The 27,372-nt window shown below is 35.9% G+C and overlaps 1 protein-coding gene across 5 annotated transcripts in view; it reads left to right on the top strand.

Annotated features, from left to right (window-relative positions):
- Positions 1-20,746, top strand: part of psd3l (pleckstrin and Sec7 domain containing 3, like) — a 113,045-nt gene extending 92,299 nt beyond the window's left edge. For all 5 annotated transcript variants that reach the window (XM_058788279.1, XM_058788280.1, XM_058788281.1 and 2 more), the window contains 6 exons: positions 4,683-4,873; positions 8,266-8,336; positions 12,312-12,469; positions 12,666-12,810; positions 13,742-13,885; positions 17,294-20,746. In XM_058788279.1, the coding sequence (XP_058644262.1) occupies positions 4,683-4,873; positions 8,266-8,336; positions 12,312-12,469; positions 12,666-12,810; positions 13,742-13,885; positions 17,294-17,494 (910 nt within the window). In that variant the 3' untranslated portion in view covers positions 17,495-20,746. The remainder of the gene's footprint in view (positions 1-4,682; positions 4,874-8,265; positions 8,337-12,311; positions 12,470-12,665; positions 12,811-13,741; positions 13,886-17,293) is intronic.
- The last annotated feature ends 6,626 nt before the right edge of the window (positions 20,747-27,372 follow it).

Genomic DNA, 27,372 nt, shown 5'->3' with positions numbered 1-27,372 from the left:
GCTTATTAAAGTGATTTTAGAACAGCTAAGGGGCACGTTTAGGCATGGCATGGAGCATGACTGATTCCTTAAATACAATTTAAGCTTTGTCAACAAGAGTTTGTCATTTACCACAGAAAATATATTTTTAACAATGTTTTAACAATTTGTGGTAGTAAAAGTAAACATTAAAATTCATACTATTTTGAAATCCACGACTTTCATATACATATAAACCTGTTAATCTCTCTCTCTCTCTCACACACACACACACACACAAGGAAATTAATTTTTTCTGTGGTCAACATTGTCAAAAAAAAAAGTCTAAGTATTGAAGCTGGAATATTTCTTAAAATCAAAGCTAAGTTGTTTTTCAGCAATTGCCAAGCAGTAATACTGATGTAATGAGGTCACAGGGTGTGTTTATAAAGTATTTTACAATGGCTTTGAGCGCAATTTGATAAATTCACTGTCCAGCCAGATCACATAAAATATTTTCAACTTTAAAATGCAAAATGAATTTTTGTTTATTTTTTTAAATGTTATTTACTGATTTAGTGGAAGTCAGTGGTGTCCAGCATTGTTTTGGACCCCTCTGAATTTGAAGTGAGTAAGTAGTGACACCATTTTCATATTTGGGTCAACTGTCCCTTTAAATCGGTTTTAAAAATTTATGATAAAAATTTTTTCGAACAGTTGTAGAGATTTTAAAATTTGTCAACATTCGTTGTGTATGATTCTGTTAGATTCTGTTTTGCGATGATTCCTTGGAAACTTGGATTAAAAAAAATCTAGCAGAAGATACCGATTGAATTTTAGATTTTCAAAAATTCGGAAATTACTTCATGATCGGCCTACTGGCCAAGTAATCTCATTAAAAATTGAAATAACGTGAGTAATTACAATGTCATATCGTGAGAGTGGTCCCTTTAGATTTCTATAGCCCATTGTTCCAAGCTAATTCACTAATGAAGTCGATTGTGAAGACAAATGGCATGTATCTTGGCAGTGTTTTTGCATATTAAAGTGACCTCGGAACCATGCCATGAGAGCCGCTTTCCCCTTGTAATTTGCGTATTTTTACTGGCTGTTCACTCGTCTCTTTAATCATGTTTGAACTTTCTTAGTTAGGCTAGTAGTTTTTGCTGTGGCATTGAAGAAGTATTAGCTTTAAGTTATAAATGGAAAGCAAAGTTACACTGAAATATTTTTTCTTTTCTTTCTTGCTGATCCAAAAAAACGATCCAATCAGTGGCGCAAAAAACGTAATATGTAACGTAACCATGAGATTGTTGTCACCCAGTGGTGCAACCAAATTTGGCGCAACTGTTTTTGGTAGCTTTGGCGAATTATTTGGTCTGGTCCTATCAGAGTAAATCAGAGTGAACTTTATATCATTGATTGTAAATAATAAAAGTGCATCATACCACAAAGGAAGGACATTTCAGAAGACCCTTGTCAGAAAGTCATTGCGAATAAAGTTGCTTCGAAGTCTCTACTGCTCCTGCGAACTACAATCAACTAAAAGTGGAACTACTTTTTTGACTTGGTGTGTATGGCAAAAACCAAACACTGTGTTTCATAAGAAGAGCTTCATCCCAACAGTCAAGCATGCTGGTGGTAGTGTGATGGTCTGGCGATGCTTCTCCAGGAGAATCTGAAGTCTAGTTCTAGTAGTTTTGCTTTGTGTCAGTCTTTCCAAATTGAATTGTTGTTGCTCTGGAAATTTTGTAGCAGCTTTTGGTTTGCCGCAAGCAGGTCAGGGACATGTGTGAACTTTTAGCACTGTAGTTTCCTCTGATCAATAGCTGTAAATAACTGGCTCATTTAAAAAAGATTGCTGCTTGCAGCTTTATTTCATTTTATATTGGGAAATCATGGATTAGTGCCCATGAAATAACACTTGTATCATCTGTTCCAATCTGCGTTTTAATTGTTTGTCATCATTTCTGATCTGGCGGTGGTTGGATATGCCAAGTATCGCTTTGTGCCTGTTGTGCAGAAGTGTGCAGCCCTGTTTTATGAGACGTTTTATTTAAATTTGGAAAAGTGCGGTCAGTTAACATTAATTGCAGTCGTTTTCTTAAAGTCATATGCATACAGAAACATTTGTCATTTATAGCTAGCTCTGTTTATTTCTCATCCTGCTGAAATACTCTGCCTCCATCATCATTTATCTGGGTTTTTATAGGGTTTTGTGGAGACTGAGTGCTATATATAGAGAGGGAGAATGAAATAGTCTGCTGAAATGCGGGTGATATGAATTGTTTTCTGATTTGAAATATTGTTGTTGGTTGATTTTGTGGGTAGGTAAATCTCATCTCCCTGTTAATGGTGTGATTCAGCTTGAGTAAGTGGATGGGAACTTCTAAAAGGGTCATTTACTGCATATACTGAGACAAGAGACACTGCTGTGAGCCTGTCTGCCAGTTCTGACTAACTTGACTTGTTGCCTGTTTCAGTATTTATTCATGTATTTTTTTTTCAATAGCTTGTGTGATCCTTCTTTACATAAAGTGTGTCTTTGTGCTTTTCTAATGCGTCCTGACACTGGACTAATGTCACAAAGCAAATAGTGGTCTCAAGCTTCAAACATATTACAGCAAGCCGAAGTAAATGGCTGCTATTGGGATTGTTAGTTTCCTAGCAACGTTCTTTTCCATGACTGACAGAAGCTCCAACCTTCAGGACAGAGTCCGGCGGAGTGTTTGCATTTCAGAAAACATAACAGTGCAACTGCAATCTTTGTCCAAAACCCATCAAGCATCATCTCAGCTGTTAATATGACAGTATTGAAGTGTGCGGACATGAAGTTTAGTGTTAAAGATCCACTTCAAATGACCTGTTAATGTTGTGACCTCTGACGGTCATTACAACTGTTCGTCTTTAATCAAACACTCTTTCCACCTGCTGTACAAAAGAAAGAGGTGTGTGTGTGTGTGTGTGTGTGTGTGTGTGTGTGAGTGAGGAACAGATCTAAAGTCAGCACATGCACTAATCTCTTCTGCTCACCAAGGCTGTAAATGTTTGATAAAAGATACAGTATGAACAGCAATATACAGTCAAGCGGTACAGTGTTCATTACAGCAGGCACATAGCTGACTTTTGTAAATAAGGTGCTATCTATAAAACAATATTGCAGTTAGTTATGTAATTGGTAACACTTTAGTGTAGGGACCAATTGTCACTGTCAATTAGTTGCTTATTAGCATGCCGATTATTATTGGTAGTTTATTACTATTTATAAAGCACATATTAATACCTTATTCTGCATGAGCATATTCTACATCCTTTAATCCACCTCATACCTAAATGTAACAAATACCTTACTAGCTATTAATAAGCAGCCAATTAGGAGTTTATTGGGTCAAAAGTCATAGTTAATGGTTAGTTAATATTGAGAACTGGACCTTAAAATAAAGTGTAACCATGTTACACTCATTTTGTAATGTATTCTGACTACCTGTTGATTACTTTTAGATTACTTTTGAGCATATAACAGATTTGAATATGATTGTTGTGTGCCATATTGTACTTCATTTGACCCTCTAACTCTATATTCTAATCTATTTTATCTATTTGTTTTCTTTTTCATTTAAAAAAAAAATTATTGATCCTCTAACACTTGCGCTCTCTATTCTATTTCTATTCTAGCTACTTGTTTTCTTTTTATTTATTATAAAATATGGCCCTCTAACACTAGCATCCTCTATTCTTTTTATATTATTTTAACTTGTTTTATTTTTCTTTGAAAAAAGACCCTCTAATACTAGCGTTCCCTATTCTTTTTCTATTCTATTTACTGTATAAATATTCTATATTCTCTATATTCTATTTATGTACTGTGTTAGGCTAACTGAGACGTGTCACAGCACTCACATATCATTGCTGTTTTGTTGGTTTTGATTGCTTCTGTTGTCCTCATTTGTAAGTCGCTTTGGATAAAATCATCTGCTAAATAACTAAATGTAAATGTAAGTATATTTCTTTAAAAAATGAGCAAATTAAAATGAAATATATTCTAATTACTTAAATTTTGAAATTGATTCCGTAATCCAGATTACATGTCATGGACAGGTGTCTGGTTATATAAAAAACTAGTGTAAATGCCTGCCAAGATACCCTACCTAGTTTTTAGAAGCCCTGCCAGCCATACATGAGCAGTAATAGACGGCATGCATGGATGCGGTGACTGTGAAACACTAACTGCCATATGGGATGAAGATAGCAGCATATAGAGCAGGAATAGCACATTGGATTTATACCTGTTGGGTGGATAAACATTTATGTGACCTTCTATAAACTGGAGTGTGCATACTGTACCAAATCCGATATCAATGTGATCGATCAAGATGCATGGATTGTATCTTTTAAATATTTTTTGCTGTCATTTAGCTGTCTTGCAAAAGAGATGATGTTAACAAATGACATTTAAGGTGAAATCTACTGATTTTTCCTGCTTTTTATTTTCACAAATGTCAGGTGGCCACATAATAACAGATGTGCATTATGAGTCAGTGGCCAGTGTGTTTGTGTGGGGATTCCTGCAGACTCTCCCACACATCAGTTTCCACAGCTCAAACCTGTTCAGACTTTCACTACACATACTTCATACATTGTCAGGGCTGTGGAAGAGTTGTCATGCATGAAGGTTGATGGGATATGTGTGTGTGTGTGTGTGTGTGTGTGTGTGTGTGTTGTAGTGATGGAGATGAGCTGAAGAAGTCTCTGTCTGAGCTGGCGGATAAGAACCATCACTCTCACACTAAGAGCATCAGTCGCATCAGCAGCGGCAGTAACCCGTTCCTGGACATTGCCCATGACCCCAACGCCGCTGTCTACAAAACTGGCTTCCTGGCCCGCAAAATCCACGCTGACATGGACGGGAAGAAAAGTAAGATTTAATCTGAAGCTATCATGTCATACAACACCTGCTCGTTTTGAGGATAATATGTATGTGATCCAGCAGCCATGCAGCATGATTTTAAAACAGCAGTGGAAAATACTGTTGAATTTAATTTAATACTTAAAGCTGAAATTATTTATTTTTTTATTCAATCTGAAAACATAAATAATAAAAAGCAGAAATCTTCAACTGAAGATTTCTTATTAGTAGGTTTTAGCAGGACATTTACTTCTAGTTTTTAGGAAGCATTTTGATGTATTAATTCTTTGTGTAATTAAAAGTCTTTTTCATAAGCACGTTATATTTATGACTCTTTATAACTGAAGCATCTGGGTGTGCAGGGAATGATGGGAAAGAACATTAAATAAATGCTGTGTAATGTGAACGAGGATAAAACAGGTGTGATTCAGTGCTTTGGCAAGCACACATGGTGAATTGGGATTTTGGCCGTAGTCTCTCGTATATTATGTCCACTTATTTTTCCTTCCTAATGAGATTCTAGAGTCACTTGAAAACCTGCTGAGCTGTTGTGTTTGTTTGAAGAGACGCACCGATTACAGCTCGTCCTGCAGAAGAATCTCAAAGACTGACAGTTGATATGATCAGAAAGTTTAAAAGATGCTTTTAAGAACTAATAAATAGTTCTGTTTTTGTGTTATATGCACTACCATTCAAAAGTTTTGGGTCAGTAAGATATTGAAAGAAATTCATAGTTTTATTCAGCAAGGATGCATTAAATTGCTCAAAAGTGGCAGTAAAGACATTTATAATGTTACAATATTGAGAGAGGAAAAACTGCAGTAGATTGACTTTGCAGGCCATATTTTACTGTCATGATGAGCGAATATTGTAGAAAAATTCCACACTAAATAGTGACTAAACACGACTCGTTAATACATGTTAACCAGGAGTCACTCTCATTTATAATCGCGACATATTGTGAAATAGGCCTATAGTGAAAAGAGACCCCTCTCAAACAGTGTTGCGTACCGAACGTTATTTAAATAACACTGGTATTGCGGTATTTTAAAAATTCATATCATAAAAAAAATAAACACCGGTATTCGGTATGAACTGGTATACCGTTCATCCGCTACTTCCTACCCTCCACTGCTTTGTGATTTACGGTCCAGCTCTGGCAGAAGACGTGCCAACATGAGTTTAGTAGTCTCCAATACCAAGCATGCCAGTGGGGTCTAATGAGCGTGTCCATGGGCGAATTACAGTGGGGATAAAAACAGCAGGGCTTTAGTGATCTGCTGCATCACATGCTGAGAGCATTCAGGCCAGGGTCCCAGAGGAGCCATCAGCGCACTACTGAGAACTCCGACTGTATGGGGTGTGAAGGATTTGGATGCTTCCCAAAGCTCCTATAGCACAGCCGTAAATAAAGCTGTTCTACAGAGACGCTATCAAGGGAATCATTTGACAGGAGAAATGTAAGTAATGCCCTTCAGAGGTGGAACAGACTGGTGAAATGTTTAACACAACAGTATGGGAACGTACAGGAACAAAGTAACAGTTCACCAAAAAAAGTCATCATTTACTAGTGTTGGCCGATATGTTCAGTTTTCATATTGTCAGCCTGTGAGATCACTTATACATAATTTATTTAATTATTTATTTACATAGTTTCATTGCCAGAAAGTAGTGCTGTCAAACGATTAATCACATACAAAATAAAAGTTTTTGTTTACATATTATATGTGTGTGTTCTGTGTGTATTTATTATGTATATATAAATACACACACGCACATACAGTATATATTTTGATAATGTTTACATGTCTTTATTTATATTCATATAATTTCTATTATAAATAAATATATTTAATATATAAACATAACATATTTTTCTGAAATATATACATGCATGTGTATTGTAATTAAAATTGACTCTTAAATGCATGATAATTGTAATTAAAGGAATGGTGTAGCACCAAATGTGTGTATATATATATATATATATATATATATGTGTGTGTGTGTGTGTGTGTGTGTTTGTATTTATATAGACATAATAAATATACACAGCACACACACATATATTATCTAAACAAAAACGTTTATTTTGGATGCGATTGATCACTACCAGAAAGTAAACCAACTCCAGCGAAAAGGTTAAAAGCAGCCTAATGTTTTTAATATATGATATAATGATAACAATTTAATAGAAACATTGTAAGTTACTAATCATAATGCTTACGTTTCCTCAGTTATTCAAAAAGCAGCTACAGAAAACGAGCAAAGAACATTTATATTACCAAAGAACATTGACTTCAGTCCAGCGCGAGTATATGCATTTAAAAGAAAATCCCATTACAATCAGTGAAGCTGTCTATACTGTATGATGAATAAATCTCTTATAGTTACATCACACGTACATCTGCACTTTGTTGTTTATGATGAGAGAATTCGCAAGAGAGCAGAATTCAGTAAACGAGTGCGCGCTGAACAACAAAACACAGCTGTTTCAGCGATGACTCCTCTGAACGCCTCTGATTGGCCATTTCGTTCATAAACTCAACAGAATCATGTGTTATTGGTTATAATGCGCAACACTGTAAAAACTCGGAAAAAGAAACATAATGGAACAAATAAGCCCTAATATTAATTAGATAGTATTACTAGCTTGATGATAATAATAATCGTCTTGCTATCGTCAAAGGCATCAGCCACAGGTGATATCTATCGTTGATACACAATACAATACCATACTATAGTAAAGTGTATTATACTGTATATTATTTACAACACTTTGTTAATGAATGCTACAGCATACTGTAGTATTAACTGATAAACTGTAATAAATACTGTAGTATACTTTAGTTTTTACTACACTAAACTATAGTGTATTGTAGTATAATACACCCTATAGTTGTAGAAAACTAAGTACAGTATTGGGTAAAGTAATTTTTTTATATTACTATAGTTGTTATATTACCACAGCAAATTAATTCAAGTACTTTACTATAGTATGGTTCAAAAACACTATAGTATTTACCATAAATTACTATAGTATTTTTTCATGAAAGACAGAACACGGACATGTAAAGCTCAAGGAGATGTTTAGTAGGATGCTCGTGTTGTGAATGGGGACAGATGCTGTTGAGCTCCATAAAGCACTACAAACGCAATCCATGCTGCTTTTATGTGTGTGTTGTTACTGACTGAATAGCATCTTAAATTTGGGTATGTTCCTCACACAAAGCAAATGCCTTCAGAAGAGTCAGAAGAACTTATGATGCCTATAATGATGTTTTTATTTGTCATTTTTAGTTTAACAGTCTTGGTCACTATGAACTGTTAGTGAATGGAAAAGAAACATGCTAATTGCGAATAAATGATTTAATTGTATTTATTTCACTTGTGTTCTCTAGCACCGAGAGGGAAACGAGGCTGGAAAACCTTCTATGCTGTTCTCAAAGGCATGATCCTCTATTTGCAGAAGGTTTGTTTATTCGCTCTTTCATTTTCCCCCTCGCACTGCTGATTAATCAAATTTCCATCATTTCCCACAAACATCAATAATAAATCAATTTCTCCTCCAGGAGATTCTGATGTGAGAGGTAATCACATTCACACATTTATTTCAGGTCTGACAAACCTTTTCAGAGCCCATCAAAGAAAGAAGCGCTCCAGCTCCCCCATTCTCCATTACAATAGTTTATTTATGTGCTCCGTTTGAACTTGCATTAGTTGCTTAGCTGTGCAGTCATGCGAAAGTCACAGGAATGAAATATTGGTGTGAAAGCAGGCCGTACCTGTGCGTATATTTTTGTGCTGGTGACTGATTGTATCCACAGCCGCAGGTTTCCATGGCATTAGAGCTAATGATGTGCCCTTTGTGCAGCAATCACACGAATGACTCTCATCAGAGAAACGGGAAATGTGCTGGATGGCTTTCTCATTCTCATCTCAAACAGACCTTTTATTTGGGAGAAAAAGGATATACTCAAATGCAAACGCAGTGTCATGTTTTCTGACTCTTAAATGCATGTTAATTGTAATTAAAGGAATGGTGTAGCACCAAATGTATATACACAGTCCAATGTCCTAAAGTTTTACTGGGTGTGTGAATCCCCAAAATATCAGAAAAGGGGTCTACACACCACGAACAGGGCAAAGGCTCCGCAACTGTTCATTTATTTTGCTTCATTAGAGGCCACATTAAAAAAAAAAAGTGCTGCAGAGTGCAGTGCAAAATGTTTTTAGGATCAACTCTTCATCAGATACACACCTGCATCAATTTAAAGTGCACACATTACCGTAGAAATCCTAATATATGTGCAGACACAAAAAATACAAGGCATTATCAGATATGGGCTACAGAATATTTATATCATAATTATATCTATGTCAAAAACCCAAATGCATCCTTGAAACATTATAGTTACAAAAATATAGTTCACATCTGTAAATAAGCTTAATTATATAAATGTATATCATTTTGTAAATACACTACCAGTCAAAAGTTTTTGAAAAGTACGATTTTTAATGTGTTTTTAAAGAATTCTCTCTGCTCACCAAGCCTGCGTTTATTTGATCCAAAGTACAGCAAAAAAAAAAAAATGCTTTGTATTTGAATATATTTTAAAATGTAATTATTTTTTTTCTGTGATTTCAAAGCTGAATTTTTAGCATCATTACTCCAGTCACATGATCCGTCAGATATCATTCTAATATTCTGATTTGCTGCTCAAAAAATGTTATTATTATTATTATGACAACTGCTGAGTAGATTTTTTTTCAGGTTTCTTTGATGAATAGAAAGTTCAGAAGAACAGCATTAATCTGAAATGGAAATCTTTATAAATGCCTTTATCATCACTTTTGATCAATTTAAAGCATCCTTGCTAAATGAAAGTATTAATTTCTATAATCCCCCCCCCCCCCCACACACACACAAAAAAATGTACTGACTCCAAGGTTTTATAGTGTATAATGTTACAAAAACGTTTTATTTCAGATTAATGCTGATCTTTGGATCTCTCTATTCATCAAAGAATCTTGAAAAAATGTACTCAACTGTTTTAAATATTGATAATAATAAAGAAATGTTTCTTGAGCAGCAAATCAGCATATTAGAATGATCTCTGAAGGATCATGTGACTCTGAAGACTGGAGTAATGATGCTGAAAATTCAGCTTTGATCACATTATATTCAAATAGAAAGCAGTTATTTTAAAAAGCAAAAATATTTCACAATATTACTGTTTTTGCTGTACTTTGGATCAAATAAATGCAGGCTTGGTGAGCAGAAGAGAATTCTTTCAAAACATTAAAAATCTTACTGTTCAAAAACTTTTAACTGGTAGTGCATACCTCACATATGCAAATGTCCATGATAACTCTACTCACAAAATCTATATAAAACATAAGCACAAAAATGTATCAAAATAAGAATCCTGTTCCTATCAATAGGCTTAGTGTATAAAGTAGTTACTAATCCTAGTATCAGGGAGGTATACAGAAAAAGTATGAATTTCTACATTAAACTTGATCGAGTTCACCATATTGTTTAAATATACAACAGAATCCTCTAACGTATTCCTAGCACCCCTGAAAATACAAAACATATCATCCACATATCTTTTCCACATTTTCCAATAATGTTGTTTGCAAAAGGATTATTATTATAATTCAAAATATATCTCTCCTTCAAATAACCCATAAACAACCAGGCATAATCAGGGGAATATGTTGAGCCCGTGACAGCAGCTTGTTTTTGGAGATAACACTCATCCTCAGAAAAACAAAAAAAATTTCTCCAAAAGCAATAAAAACATATCAATAATAAATTCGGAAAATTATGATAAGTTCTTTGACATGTGCTTTAGTATCTTAGTTGCCACATAAAAATAAATGTAATTCAACAAAAGATTGTTAAATAATAATGGTTTAAAATGCACTTTAAAGTAAAACATTTATTTTAGAAATTTTTTAGAAAGCGCTTTAAGAAACAGTCATGAAAGTATACTCTCAAAGTACACTTAAGTGGCCTTTTATTGTTTTAATTTTTTCCACCAATGAATCACACGAAAAATATGGATATAGGCTGGTGGAAAAAAAAAATATATATATATATATATATATATATATATATATATATATATATATATATATATATATATATATATATATATATATATATATATATATGAAATAATCTACAAGTACCGTTTTTACAGTCAAGAAAACGTTTTATACAATTAAGCACATTTCTTTTTCCACCAGCCTTATATCCTTGCTGTGACTGTGATTCATTGGTGGAAAAAGAGAAAACACAACATCTGAAGATTAAATTGACTGATAGCATTATCTGTTTATTTATTTTTCTAAATACCTACAGATATCACAATAATATTGTTATCATAAATTCTTTTGGCCACAATAAATGTGTATTGAAAATTTGAGCCTCCAAAATTTCGAGTTCCTGTTCACTGATTTATATGTTTGATCAGGGTGAGTCTGAGAGCTTAAAGAAGCACCACTACAGTCAGGTTATATTGCTTGTTCACTCAAATACACAATTAACAGACTCAACCTGGGGGTGTTTGGCATCCACACATCACTTAGAAACAATATGTGATTCTATTTCAATGCAATAATGCAATGATCTCATTGATCATACAAAAATCAACTTTCTATTATGTTGGCTCTGCAAAAGGCACTAAGTTTTGAGATTACATTTACATTTAGTCATTTAGCAGACTCTTTTATCCAAAGCAACTTACAAATGAGGACAATAGAATCAATCAAAACCAACAAAAGAGCAATAATATGTGAGTGCTGTGACAAGTCTTGGTTGGTCTAACGGAGTACACAAGGGTTTTTATTATAAATAACAAGAAAACAAGTAGATGGAATAAAAAAGAATAGGAAACGCTAGTTTTAGTGTCTTTTTTTTTTCTTTATATAAATAATAAAACAAATCAAAAGAATAGAGAATGCTTGTGTTGGAGGCTCTTTTTAAAGGTCTTTTTAAGGTTTTAGAGCAGGGTTCCTCAAATCTTTCCCTGGAGGGCCAATCTGCTGCAGAGTTTAGCTCCAACCCTGATTAAACTCACCTACCTGTGATTTTCTAATGATCTTGAAGACACTGATTAGCATGCTCAGGTGTGTTTGATTAGGGTTAACTCTGCAGGAAAGTGAATCTCGTTGGCCAGATTTGAGGATCCCTTAAATAAAAAAGAAAACAAATAGATCAAATAGAATTAGAATCGAGAGTGCTAGAGTTAGAGGGACAAATGAAGATGTAAGAGATGTGTTTTTAGCCATTTTCTGCTCAGCTGCTCAGATCGAGTTGGTAGATGGGGTAAAAGAATCTTTAGAAAACAAGAATCTGAAGCAGATTTATTAAACTCCTTGGATGTCCATCCCTGTCGGTGTTCATCATTTGTCGTGTGTGTGCTTGCTCCTGCAGGATGAGTATAAGCCGGAGAAGGCCCTGTCAGAGGACGATCTGAAGAACGCCATCAGCGTGCATCATGCTCTCGCCATCAAGGCTATGGACTACGAGAAGAAGCCCAATGTCCTCAAACTCAAGACTGCTGACTGGAGAGTGTTCCTCTTCCAGGCCCAGTAAGAGACAGCTGCCGAGAACTCCAAGTCTAATTTCATGCTTCAGTTCAAGCTCAATTAAAGCTCGTTTATCTCTTCCATTGGTCTGCCCGCAGACCTTTTATTTCTTCGTAAGGCTGACTGGTCTCATCCTGTGAGTTTGCACGACTGTGGCGTGGCCTTCTTCATATGAACATGTTCCGTCTCTTCTCTGTAGGAGCCCTGAGGAAATGGAGTCCTGGATTAGAATAATCAACTCGGTGGCGGCCATGTTTTCCGCCCCGTCCTTCCCGGCTGCCATCGGCTCACAGAAGAAATTCAGCCGCCCGCTGCTGCCGGCGACCACCACCCGCATGTCTCAGGTGCGTCTGAAGAGTCAAGTCAAATCCTGTTGTCCATCTGAAGCTAGGGCTGGGCGATATGGCAAACAATTAAAAATTTGACCAAATCTCAATTTTTTTATTTTATTTATTTTTAAAAAAAATTTAACTAGTCAGCTTGAAAATATAACTACAACATGCTTCAAGTAACTTTTTCTTTATTAACCCTCTAGTTAAGAAAATTAAATTCCAAGTGCACCACACATGACGTTGTCAACATGATGTAAATGTTAAACAAATCACATGTTTAATATATCTGCAGAAAAGATGCATGAACTACAACTACATCATGTACAAACTTGTCTTATACATATTATATGTTCAGAAATAATACGAGGAAAATGCTTTTAAAAAATCTAATTCAAATTCAAAATGACTGAAGGTATAACACAAGTAGACTATTATTAATTATAAATGTTCTGTAAAAACAACAGCAGCTTTCAGCTGGTCACTATAATGCAAACATGAAATATCAGATATACAGTAGTAGTTACAGGTCTTTTATTCACTTGATCTACTTTTCCATTGTTTTTTTCTATGTAAACATGGACACGTTTGACTCGTTTGCATGAAACGGCAGTCTAAAAAGTTAAAGAAGTTCACTCCCAACTTCTTGCATTTTTTTCCCTATTCCACTGCCTATTCGCATCTTTGTCAACACAAAAGCACATTCTGTGTGAATGGTGTCTAGCAATATGAGCGCATTACGCGTGAGTGGTTAATCACGTGCACCGACATGCAGTTGGATCGATCTTTTCTCTTTACTGTTATCATTGGCATATTGTCAAAGTGTCTTAATTCTAACGTTTTTAAATATTTTTATTCAAAATCGCAATTCCTCTTTCAAAATCGCCCAGCCCTATCTGAAGCCTTTGATGACTGCTGGTCATTTAATGTGGCTGTTGTGTTACAGGAAGAGCAGCTCAAGTCCCACGAGGCAAAGCTGAAGCACGTCTCTACAGAATTAGCCGAGCACAGATCCTACCCTCCAGATAAGAAGGTCAAAGCCAAAGAGATCGATGAGTACCGCTTGAAGGAGCACTACCTGGAATTTGAGGTAGACGTCGTTGCCTTTAATGATGCAAGAGACACAATTAAGCAAATCATTTGCTCAGGTTTACCTTGGCCGTGTTTTCCCCCTCGACACACAGCGAGCCGTTTGACGTTCCTCATCTAGACTGTCAGGGATGAACTTGCCTAGAATTGATGGAAATGCATTTGCTGAAGCCGTTTTATTTTCTGGCTTTGATTGATGGTTAAGGTCAGGTGAAGGGAATAAAACAGCACTCTTATCACACATACTTTTGCTTCAGTATTAAATGATGCTTTGTAAATGCTTGTTCTCATCTTTAATGAATTCAGACATAATTAATGCATATCTAATATGTAATATAGGAACTTTTAGTGCTCTCCACAAATACAAACGAGTACAAGTGGTATCTCGGTACTTTTAGTACACTCAATAATGTATAATAATAATAATAATAATAACTTTATTTTTATATAGCGCTTTTAAAACAGTTTCTCAAAGCACTATACATAATAAAACAAGTAAAAATCCAACACACACATGACAACCAATTAAAAAAGAAACTTTAAGATTTTATGATATTGCTTAAAATCAGAAACGTCAAGAAAAATCTAACCTAAAAAAATTAGTTTTTAAGTAAGATTTAAAAATGCTTAAATTCTGTGCATCTCTGATTTGAAGAGGGAGTGCATTACAGAGACTGGGAGCGTAGGAAGAGAAAGCCCTGTCCCCTACAGAGCACAACCGTGTCTGTGGAACTACCAATAAACCAGCTTGTGAGGATCGTAAATGCTTGGGTGTATATAAAGTTAAAAGTGCAGACCGATATTGAGGGGCCAGACCATGCAGTGCCTTATATGTGAGCATAAGAATTTTAAAATCAATTCTGAACCTGACCGGGAGCCTTTGGATAAGCCTTTCAGTCACAGGGAGGGATAGTATAGAACGGAGTCTAGCAATATTTCTGAGATGAAAACTTCATCATATTTCTGAGTTCTTAACAGTGATACATGATAGTCAAAAGACAGACTCGAATCAAATATAACTCCTAAATTTTTTAATTTAGTGTGCAACTCCAAAACAGAGCCATCAATGTTTCAAATTAATGAGCCAGCTTTACGAAGCTGATAGCAGGAGCCGATGAGCAAGACCTCAGTCTTATCATTATTAAGACACAGGAAATTTCGGACATCCATATTTTTATCTCAGAAATACAATGTGTTAAGAAAGGAACATTCAAATTTTGACCAGGCCTAGAATGAATATAAATCTGAGTGTCGTCTGCATAAAAATGATAATTAAGCCCAAGTGATCTTAAAAGCAGACCGAGTGAAAATATGTAAATGCTAAAAAGTAAGGGGTCTAAAATTGAACCTTGAGGAACACCCGTACGGACAGGGCCCATCTCAGACCGCTAACCATTCATACAAACAAACCGTTGACGATCAGTGAGGTAAGATCTAAACCAAGTTTAAACAGTCTCAGAAACACCAAAGACATTTTCCAGACAATTGAGTAAAAGGATGTGATTAACAGTATCGAAAGCGGCACTAAGATCAAGAAGAATAAGAACAGAGAGAGAGCCAGAATCTGAGGCTATTAGCAGATCGTTGGTGACCTTGACCAAAGCTGTCTCAGTACTATAGTACTAATATAGTGGTTTGATTATTGCACTGACAACATGCACATTAAAAAAAAAATAACCAATGCATTTTATTTTGTGCTTAAACATTAAATAATTATCTTTAAAATCCATTTTCTCAGTTTTTACACAAAAATATGTAGTTTTAAAACAAAATGATCTTACAAAAAATTTATGGGAAATGGGTTTATCTGTTTTACTTGTTTTTTGTTTTTTGTTTGTTTTAACGGAGGAGCAATGTGTGTGTGATAAATACAAAACCGAGAAACTAATGAATACACTTTCACATTAAAATTTGTTATTTACTCTATTATGGTAAATCCAGTGAAATTTAGTAATTGGTTGAAGTGACCTTAGTTTAGTTCTGTTGGACAGCACCATTATAATGTGTAATTCTGATAAACTCACTGGTATTGCAGTGTAATAACCCTTCCTAATGAACTGCAGCGATCACACATCTACATAACACACATCCACTCTGATGCACTTTCAGCTACAGTTACTAAAACAAGCACCTTTTTGGATTAATTAAAAAAAAAAAAAAGCTTTTAAAGCCCTTTGGCCTGACAAACATGATCAATATTCCAGTTAGTGTGTTTTAGAGCCTCCTGTATGTGAATCTTTGCTGAAAATTGACACCCTCAGCTCATCCAAGATGTAGATGAGTTTGTTTCTTCATAAGATTTGTAGAAATGTGTTATTGCATCACTTGCTTACCAATGGATGCTCTGCAGTGAATGGGTGCCGTCAGGATGAGTCCAAACATAAAAACATCACAATAGTACACAAGTAATCCACACCACTCCAGTCCATCGGGTAACATCTTGAAGACAAATGCTGTGTTTGTAAGAAACAAACCCATTAAGATGATTTATAACTAAAAATATGAGTCTTCTACGCATAATATTGCTTTATCCAGGTAAAGAAACAAACTCATCTACCTTAGAGCTTCATCTATGGGTGACAAAATCTTCAGCAAATTTGAAAAAATCTTTTGGATGAACTTTCAGATCTCTCCTTTAAACTGTCAGGACCACCTTCAGAAATCAATCCCATAATCAGCATAATGTGACAATATAATATTTATTTCATCTTATATTTAGCACTCTTGTGAGTTAATTTTTATAGTATTCAGATATTAACTATGTAGCTCACATAGGCAAGACACCACAGGTCAATAGGCTTAAAAAGGGTTAAGAGAATTGTTTTGTATTACAAGTTATCTAAAAAATTACACTTTTTTTAAATATGCAAATCAAGCATTATTAAATAAAATATGCACTCATTTGGTTACATTGGAACAGAAATCTGAAACTGGATGCAACCAAGTTCAAAATTCTTATCTTGTTTTGTTGACGTACTAGAATTAAAGGTGTTTACAGAGTGGAGAGATGATATACTGTATGTGACCAAACCCCTCTGTAAAAACCTTCATAGTATAGGTGGGAATAAAACTGTTAGGTTTGGTGTATGTACAGTAAGTGCTGCTGAAGTTCAGCCTTTAAAGATATGTATATAATTAAAATCAACCGATGCAAAACACTTAAATGTGTATTTTGGATGTATTTTTCCATGTTATGGATGCAAAATAGCCCAAAATGTCACAATTGGCCAGTGCATGAAAAACAGTGTTTTTGCCCTAAATGAGCCACTCACAAGGTGCTGTTTGACTGAAGATGCTGCTTTGAAGGTACAGTAAGAGCGAGGGCTGTGAGCAGAGCTATTGTTAGTGCTGTGCGGTGGCTGATGACATTATAATGGAGTCTAATGTATTTTCTGAATTCTTTCTGAAGGAGAGCCGTTACGAGATGTACGTCAAGCTCCTGAAAGAGGGTGTGAAAGAGCTCCTGACGGCCCGGGACGGTGACGCGGCGCTGAAGAAGTCTCAGTCCAGCCCATCTCTCAACCAGGAGTCCCAACCGGCCGCCGCTAAAGTCAAGCGCAACACTTCCGAGCGGAAGGACTACCGGCCCGAAACACCCAAGGTCACATAGGCAGTCTCCTGCTTCCTGTCAGAGAGCCATTGTATATCACGCGTGACTGTATTTTGATGTAATTTATTTATCTGCCGACAGTTGTATCAGAAAACATTTGTGTAAAATGTAAATTGATCAATTGGTTGGAAGTTGTAAATCTCTAGGTCTCCCTTGACCAGCCGGTGCTTGTGGAGCAAATAGTGTGGTTTTCTTTTTTTATTCGTTAGCGTGTAAAGATCTTGTGGTTGCACTTTATTTTACAGTACGCACGTTTGTGGAAATGACTGAGTAATGTGAGGTAACTACATGGGTTAGGTTAGGTTTAGGGTTAGATTCAGTGTTAAAGGGTTAGTTCACACAGAAATTGAAATGCTGTCGTTAATTACTCACCCTCACGTCGTTCCAAACCCGAAAGACCTTCGTTCATCTTCAGAACACAGATTAAGATATTTTTGATGCATTGGATACTCTCCAAAATGGCACTATTGGGTGACGTGGAGGAGACGAATTGTTAAATAAAGTCGTTATTTTTGTTTTTTTTTCTGCACAAAAAGTATTTTCGTAGCTTCGTAAAATTGCAGTTGAACCCATGATGCCACATTTACCGATGTCCTTGCTACGTTTCTGTGCGTTGTTCGTGGTTATATCCTTGCTGTCTATGGGAGGGTCAGAGAGCTCTCGGAATGCATCAAAAATGATTCCCGAAGATGAACGGAGGTCTTACGGGTTTGGAACAACATGAGGGAGAGTAATTAATGACAGAATTTTCATTTTTGGGTGAACTATCCCTTTAATGCCTAGTTATTACCCAGTTACACTCTTAAAAATAAAGGTTCTTTATTGGCATCAATGGTTCTAAGAACCTTGAACATCCATGGAACCTTTCAAATGCAGAAAAGGTTCTTTAGGTTTTAAAAATGTTCTTCAAAATGGTTCTTTTAGGAACTGTTCACTGAAAGGTACTTTGGGGAACTGCAAAAACCTTTATTTTTAAGAGTGTGTTACTATAGTAAGAGGACTGTAAAATAAAGTGCCGCTGCATTCGTTCTGAGAACATGACCGTCTCTTGATTGTGCTGTTCCCCTAATTTGCTTTTCCTTCGAGAGAAGTATTTTCTTCAAGTGGAAACGTCCACTTACATATGCTAGGCAGTAGATATAGTCTCACTCGGAGCGTTAATTCTTATTTTAATAGACGAATAAACGGCGGATCTGAGCTGACAGCAGAGAGAGGGGTCGTTTTTAGGATCCTTCAGGATTTCAATGCATGGATATGATGCAGGATTTATCACGATACCTTTCGTTTTCGATGTACTAACCACCTACTAACAAACCACCGAATTCTCAGTGTAATATCTACTCACACGCGCGTGTTAATGGATCGTACCAGCATGTCGCAGCAATGGACCGAAACTCTAAATAGATTATTTTCTAATGATGATTTCGAGGTACTTGCTGAGTTACGGCATTTCAGACTGCAAGATTAGATGATGATGTTCGCATTAACGTCATCGGCTGCGCAGTTTGTGCCATTTATTTTTTTATCTGTTTGTTGAAGTAAAGAGTATACTTCTGCTTTTTCAGTAGTGTAAATGCCAATGCTCCTTTTGTGTATTTTATAAACTTCTATATTTGAATTTTTAATTCTTAGTTCAGAACATTATTGTTGTAAAGATGACAGTAGTATTTATAGTGCACTTTATTAGTTCTTTTGACTCTTTTAGAGAGCTTTATAAAGGGTAGTGATATGTTACTTCATTATACAGGTTTTTCAAGCATAACCAAATCTGTGGTTGATTTCATTGAAGGTACACAGCCGAAGGTACATTTTCACTCGTGTAAAGTCGTGTTAGTTTGTCTGTGCTCCTGTATTTTTGCCGTCGTGTTTAGGTTGTTCGAATACAGAGGTTTCTAGAGGAATTGAGAGCGTTTCAGTTGCTGACCTTGAATCTAAGATGTCATTTTCATTACAGAAAAAAACCCCGACGTGAACACTATACGAACGTTCAACACTGTTTTTGCACACCAACAAAGCCGGATCTATTTACTTATTTGATCGTTTGAAGGTTTAAAAGGAATCTATATGAAAAGCTTTTCACATTTACAGATATTAGTTTGAGTCCTTTCAGTCTATTATGGCGTTTTGTTTACTTGAAATATTTTTAAGGACACTTTATTTTGTTAGAATTTGACAAATAGAAAGAATTTGTTCATATCTGCATTGTATTTTTTTTGTCTTAACAAGCTTGTTTGTTTTTATTCTCGCTGTGAAATTGCAGGACGTATTATTTCTCTTGTCCAGTTCTGAACACAGAAGCACTTAGATAATGTTTATTTTTATTTATTTGTTGCTACTTTTAGAACAAAAGCTGCATTACTTTTCAGCAGTATTTACAGTACACACTTAGTAATGAATACTACAAACTGTCATCAGTGTGAATGGTAATATGAAGAGATGTACTCTTCCTTTTATGTGCTTTATATGTTTGATGTTCGCCGCTTTTCCAGACCAAATAGTTTCCTGTGACATGTAACTCTGGCACTAACCCTTTAACAGCGCACGTCCTACACAGACTGAGTACTTTAAAATAGTAATTCCATTTGTTATTATTTTACATAGAATGCAGAAAATGATTGGAAAAAAAAGTCTATAGATAAAAGATAGGGGCATGCAAGTGCACTTTAGGGTTTCAAAATAAAAACAACAACAACTCATTCAAAAGTGAGGCTTGCATAATTACAAGCAGTTACGAGTTTTGAAATGTATTTCTTTGTCATGCTAATATTTTGACTGGAACACTCACATTGTTTTTGGCTTTTGTTTGTGAATCTCCTCTGGGTGCAGACTGCTCATGTTTACCGTGATGTATGCCACAACTCAACTGAACTTGATTGTAAACATTACGACTTGTCAGTTTTTCCTCCAGCCTTGTCATCTTTGTGCGTTTACTTTGGCTAACCCTGTAAGGTATGATCTCCTTTCAAAATGCAATTGTGTGAGTACTGAAGGAGAGCAGCTGGTTTTAATGCGCCTTAGCCATCAGTTGGACCGTTTGGTGTCCAAACTCAGATCTCGTGAATACCTTTTTTAGCTGTGATCCTGTACTACTCCTTTAAATCTGTAAATGTTGTTAAATATGCCTGTTGCCCTGTGTTCAGAAGACTGGATGTGTTGGTTGTGATCTCTTGGCATGAGCGTGTCTTACGCCTGCCCACAAAGATCAGGGACACAATGTTGGCTTCAGTGAATAAAATACTGTATTTAATCGTTCATTGCATCTGCACTCATTTTTGATCCACACATCTTCAGAAAGAAGCTTCAAAGGTGATCAAAAAGAGCGTTCTGAACCCTCATCACCGAAATGGTTCATGTATGAATCAAACAGCCAAACACTTAAAAAATGGATCATGTACTATATGCTGTTCTTGCCTTTATCAGTGTTAGCTATTATAGGAATATTTATTAAAATCAACTGAATCAGTGCAGAACCAATAAGTTCAAGCTTATTATAAACATAATTCCTCAAACAAAAGCCAACATATTGCAAGTCAACACAAAGTTTATATGTTCGCATGAAAAGCTTGACATGTACTAGCAACTATATAATGCTATTTAAGGCTATTCTGATCATTACGACACTGGCACAGCAACTGTTGAGTACTTGTCATTTATAATGTTTTCATCTTGTGTGTAGATGCAGTGACACGGAGAAAACACATGGAAGGTCTGAGGTGAAATCAGTGGTTTTCTTTTCAAATTGGAACTTTTACATGACAGCAATTCAGATGTAGCCTTTGTAAAACATAGTATTTCCAATGTGCCATTAGTCAAATAGTCTTGCACATCCCTGCTTCAAAAACCTGCAAGAACACCGTTTATGTATATTCAACTCAAATGGCATGATCTCTAAAGCTACTTTTCTGCAAAAACTTCTAGAGTAAGTCCATGATTTCTGTGGACAACATTAAAAAAAATGTATTTTGCCTTCAGATAAGACAATGACACCTTTTGGAGAGCCAACTTTTACACCACGTGAACAGCCGTGATTAGTAACCACTTTGTAACCAGAAATAATGTGTATCTGCGGTACCTTCACATCCACTGGAAATGAATGTAATGGAGCCTGATTGCTCCTAATGAAAGCCGTGAGGCTGATTGCACACCACTCTTTGGACGAAGAAGGTCGCATTTGTATATATGAAAGTCAACCGACATCACCTCCTGCTTACACTTTGCTCCTGACAGCTAGTGTTTTGGCAAAGTAGAGTTGCACACAATCACTTAGACAGGCTACTGTGTGGGTCTGAACAATAGACATTTCTTCAGGATTTTGATGAAAAACAGGAATCTAACTTGCATGTGGCTGAGAAACAAAGAACAAAAAAGCAGCACATCCTCTACATATACATTAAGAGAATGATATAAGCTGCCGTACACAACATTGCATGCATACTCACCGAAATGCATGGCGGACAGTTCAGCCGTTTGGCGCAAAGCCTGCCGGGTTACTTTGGAAGTGTTTGAGGATGTAAAAGTTAAAGGGTTACTCCACCCCAAAATGGAAATGTTGTCATTAATCACTTACCCCCATGTCGTTCCAAACCCGTAAAAGCTTCATTTGTCTTTGGAACACAATTTAAGATATTTTGGATGAAACCCGGGAGGTTTGTGACTGTCCCATTGACTGATATTCTCCAAAATGGCGCTACGCTGACGCAGAGGCGAATTGTTGAATAAAGTCGCTATTTTTGTTTTCTTTGCATACAAAAAGTATTCTCGTAGCTTCATAACGTTACGGTTGAACCACTGATGGCAGATGGACTATCCTGACGATGCTTTTCATACTTTTCTGTGCCTTGACAGTGTTAATTACTTGGCAGTCAATGGGACAGTCACAAGCCTCCCGGTTTTCATCCAAAATATCTTAAATTGTGTTCTGAAGATGAACAAAGCTTTTACGGGTTTGGAACGACATGGGGGTAAGTGATTAATGACAAAATTTTCATTTTGGGGTTTAAGACACAGGAGGTGTAATGTTGATATTTCATGCACCTATTGCATATGGATTGATGTTTCTTTTTTTCTTCCTTTTTTACATCTTTTTCTGCCTAAGCTGTTTACATTGTTTGAGTAGTTTGCCCAACACTGGGGACTGAGAAGGGGTGAGTGGGTAGAAGAAGAAGAGAGGGAATAGGAGAACAGATAAAGAAAGAGAGGAGGTAGAAAGATATGGGAGACAAATAACTCTTGTTATGAACTTTATGATAAATGTATTTTTTAACACCCAGTTGCACACTGTTTTTTTTATTTGTGAATTACTGTACCTAAAAACCCATTTAAAGCAAATGTCGTTTCACCTTGTCAAACACAGTTGTCTGAACAAACAATTTCATATTGAGCAATATTGCTGAAATGTGGGTTTGTGAGTTCCCAGCATGCACCTCAATCATCCCATCAATCCAGTCGTTCAGTTCTGGTGTTCTGGGACATTTCCAGTTATAAAAAATAATCCCGGCAGCCTTAATACAACCAATCTTAGAATAAATGCATTTTTTGCTATGTTGGGTACCACTAATTTATCTCCAAGAAGGCATAATAATGTATAATAATATGTATGCAATTAATTTTCCTCTAGTCAATCATTATCACAAATATTAGTTCCCAAATTCTTCTGCCATATGGTTTCCAGATTGTTACAAGTGAAGTTACAAGTTACACGGTGCATTGATTTGTCACACAGAAGCAGTCTGAGCTTCACGTGGCAGCTGTAGATAAGCATGCACAGGATTCTCATTTGCACTGACACGTTTGTTCTTGACACACTGCATAACAAGTTCACTCCCCAATATTATATATTTTTTAGCAATTCAGAGTATGACATAAAAATTCCATTCTCATACAAAACATTAACGACAGCCACTCCTTAGAGTTGCCTTTGTTTCCAAAACCCCACTGCTTTGCCTGTACAGATTCCCGGGTTGTTCCACAGTGATGCATATAACTCTATAACGTGATGTCCTGCACAGTTTATGAAATTTGCTCCATACAAATCTTGAATGTATCGTCACTGGATTTGAGTACCATTCCTCTCTAGAGTATTGTGAGAGAAGACCAATGGGATGAAATGGTGATGCCAGTTTCTGATCAGTCCATCCCGAGTCTGTCTCACCCCAGTGTTTAGCCAACTTGGCCTTTTCAAAAGAAAGATTATACATCCATACGTGCGGTAATCCAAGGCCTCCCCATCCCTCGGAGAGCAGAGTTTGCTCATTTTAATCTTTTTCCTGCCCACAGAAAGTCCTTGATGATTTTGTTGTATCTTTTAAAAGTAATGTCTGCAATATTCACAGTTATCATCATAGTTATATAACTGAACTGCAGCACAATGACCATTTTGACACCGTTAACTTTGCCCCACAAAGAGGCATTTATCCACATTATTGTTTATCTTTGTCAGCAATGGTTCATAGTTTAACATTGTTTCGTTCAAATTCTGAGTCAGTTTCACTGATAGGTACTTCATCCCTATTAATGGAGGTAAAGATTTGAGAGGGTCACAAGATAGCAACAAAATCTCATCTGCAAACAACACTGATTTGTGTAAGATCTATTCTTCTGCCTCCTAACTCCTGTAATGTTTGAGTCTGCTGGAGTCATAATGGCTCTGATACTAGATTGCCACTGTTCTGGAGGCTACAGGTCAAGTGTTGACGTCAGTGTAAGGTCAACTATACGTAATATACATGTAGTTGCCTTGATGAATTTGTAGGCTGAATGAGGCTTTTTGCATTTAGTGAATTAACAAATTCAGTCACTTTATTTTAAGGTCCAATTCTCGCTATTAAAAAACCATTAAGCATGACATTTTCCTCAGTAAACTGCAAATTTTCTGCTTATTAATAGTTAGTAAGGTTGTTAAGTTTTACGTATTGGGTAGGATTATGAATGTAGAATATGCTCATGCAGAATATGTGCTTATAAGCACTAATAAACAGCCAATATGTTAATAATAGGCATGCTAATAAGCAACTCGTTGATAGTGAGAATTGGTCCCTACACTGAAGTGTTGCCACAAAATCAAATGAACAAAACAAACTAGTATTGCTTAAGAACATTTTTAAGACAGTAGTTGAGAGAAAATCTGATTGCATCAGGTTGTGCCGAATTAAGTTTTCTCAATTCCTTTTCTACAGTGTGTTTGTCAACAGCTGAACGCTTATGTAACGATTCGAGAACAAATCTGTAGTTTGATGTCAGTGTTCGCTTTCAGTAAATGTGGCACTGAAAAGAATTCAGCGTTTTATTATGAAGTCATATCGAACTCGAACAATGATTATGACAGAAAAGACTAACTGAGTTCTGTTTTTTGAGAGCTTTGGAGTTACCGCTGAGTTTTCTCAGTAAGCATAGCAGATGTAGGATATCATTCACTGTAAACCCATTCAGTGTATCATTAGGAGTCCCAGTATTTTCTTATGCCAAAATATGTTTAATAATCTAATTGTACATTACAGTTATTATGAAAGATTATTAGGATTAGGAAACATAATTAATCTGAACAAACTGAGGCAAAGACAGACCATGAAACAAAAGCAGAGGGCTGAACAGAAGGAGAAGAACAGCGACTAAAGGAAGATCTCGAGGAGGAATCTCATCCACTTCCAGCTTCAACTTTAAATGGCACTTAAAGTGAATGATCATCATGTTTCTCATTAACAAGAAGAATCAAAAGATTCGAATGAAATGAAGCATTAATCTTGGCTTTTGCGTCACCTGGTGCGGTCAGAACAGCTTCACGCTTTCTTTAAACGGGTGAGCGAGTGTTTTATGAAACTGATTGGAAACAGTTGCTTGGAAACCAGATTGCTGAGATGCTCTTCAGATGATGGAGACGGAGTCGAGGAGGGATAAGGAGCTAATGGACAGCAAGCATGTGATGTCCGGAAGGACATCTGTGTGGGTTTACTTTGACATTTATGTGTTGGAAAGTCACTGAATGTCTGAACATACGGTTCAGTTTTCTGTTTTTGTTCACATGTATTTCAGTTCCACAATTGTATGAATGACATCAAATTTACATAGTTTTAGAGATCTACACAAAATCTCTCTTAATGTTCTGATTGTCTGATGTCATGTTTAGTATCTTGTATAGGATTGTAATTCATGCAAAGTGAATGATGTTATAAATCTAATTCTAATCATATGTGCCTTGTAAGATGGCTTTGTCCATGAAATCAGCTTTAATGTGTGATTAATGTGTGTCAACAGCAGACACATGATCAAAGTCAAGCAGAGCGCTGGTCTTCGTTTAAGTGCCCAATTGTGCTTTCAATAATTAGACTCTTGTGTCTTTCTTCAGTGTATAAATTTGTGGCCACCTACACATGTTGCCACTAGCAACCAAATCCAAACCATGCATTTGCTCTAGTTATAATTAGCAGCAGCCATAAACTTGCAGAAATACTTTCCAGAGAATAACATTTTACACTGCTCTCTCTCGTGCGGTTTCTCGGATAACTGTTAGTTTGGTTTACACTTTTACTCTTTCACATCATAATGCATTTGTGCTCAAGTTTTCAAACAGCATATACAATACAATGCTATACGATCCTCTGATACATTTGCTAATAAATAACATGGATGTGCGCAGATGGAAATAGGCATGAGAACTGTGCTTGTTTATATACCGAACCGTTCAAAAGTTCTAGGTTGGTAAGATTTTTAGTTTTTTTGGAAAAAAGTGTCTTTCTTCACCGAGGCTGCATTTTTTTAATCAAAATGTAATTCCTGTGATCAAAACTGAATTGTCAGCATCATTACTTCCAGTCTTCAGTGTCACATGATCCTTCAGAAATCGTCTAATATGCTGATTTGCTGCTCAAGAAGTTCAATTATCTGATGGAAAAAAAGACCAAAAGAACAGCATTTACATTCAAAAACATTCACATTCAATTCACAAAAATCCACCCTTTAATTGAAGAAAACGCGTTATGAAATAAAGGTTTTTCTCCAATACAAGTTGTCCTTTTATTGAATATTTTTTTGCAGACCAGACTCCTCCTCCTCAGTCTCCTGCAGGGTTCAGCTCCGGGAGCTGCATGGTTTTGTGTTCAGTTACCCATTTTGCTGTTGATTTTGATGTTTGTTTTTGGATCATTGTCCTGATGGAAGATCCAACCATGGCCCATTACAAGATTTCTAGCAGAGGCAGTCAGGTTTTGATAAAATCCATGATGCCATGTATCTAAACGAGATGTCCAGGACCTCCGGAAAAGTTCAAACTTCGCAAAAATGTATGGAGAACAATTCATTCTGAGCAAACATGCTTAGTTTGGTTAATTTCTTATGCTCTGGACGCAGAACTGAATGCTGTGATAGTGAGGATGATGAGAACTCTTTTAGTTCTGTCCGTTTCCATCAGTTTGAATGCATAGATCTTGTTCATTTCTATAATTATGGTGTACAGTTTCATATCATTAGTGCAAAAAAAAAAGATAAATAAATAAATACATACAATCTGTGAAGTGCTTATAAATCATTAAGTGTTTTAAATTTTACCCCAATAAACCATATTTGTCAGGCTGCCAGACAAGATTAAATATATGGCTGTCCATTTCAAATGGAGTCTCCAATAAAATGGAGTCGCTTTTAAGATAATACATCGTGTCATATATAAACACTTGTGATGGAGTAAAGTATAGTGTACGTAATCAAACAGACGGCGTATTCTCCAGCTCAGAAGCACCTGAGGCCCAAAAATGTGTTCAATTAAATTTATTTTACTTCTTCTAATATGTTGTCTTAATTATTATGTCAATTTGTGTAATCTGTGTAGTATTTTTGCATTGTATTATTATATAGTACCACTGTATATTATAATTTGTGCAAAAAATATT

The sequence above is a fragment of the Onychostoma macrolepis genome, chromosome 10, assembly GCF_012432095.1.
Source record: "Onychostoma macrolepis isolate SWU-2019 chromosome 10, ASM1243209v1, whole genome shotgun sequence".
NCBI lineage: Eukaryota > Metazoa > Chordata > Actinopteri > Cypriniformes > Cyprinidae > Onychostoma > Onychostoma macrolepis.
The sequence above is the reverse complement of the archived record's forward strand: the minus strand, read 5'-3'. Positions and strand labels throughout refer to the sequence as shown.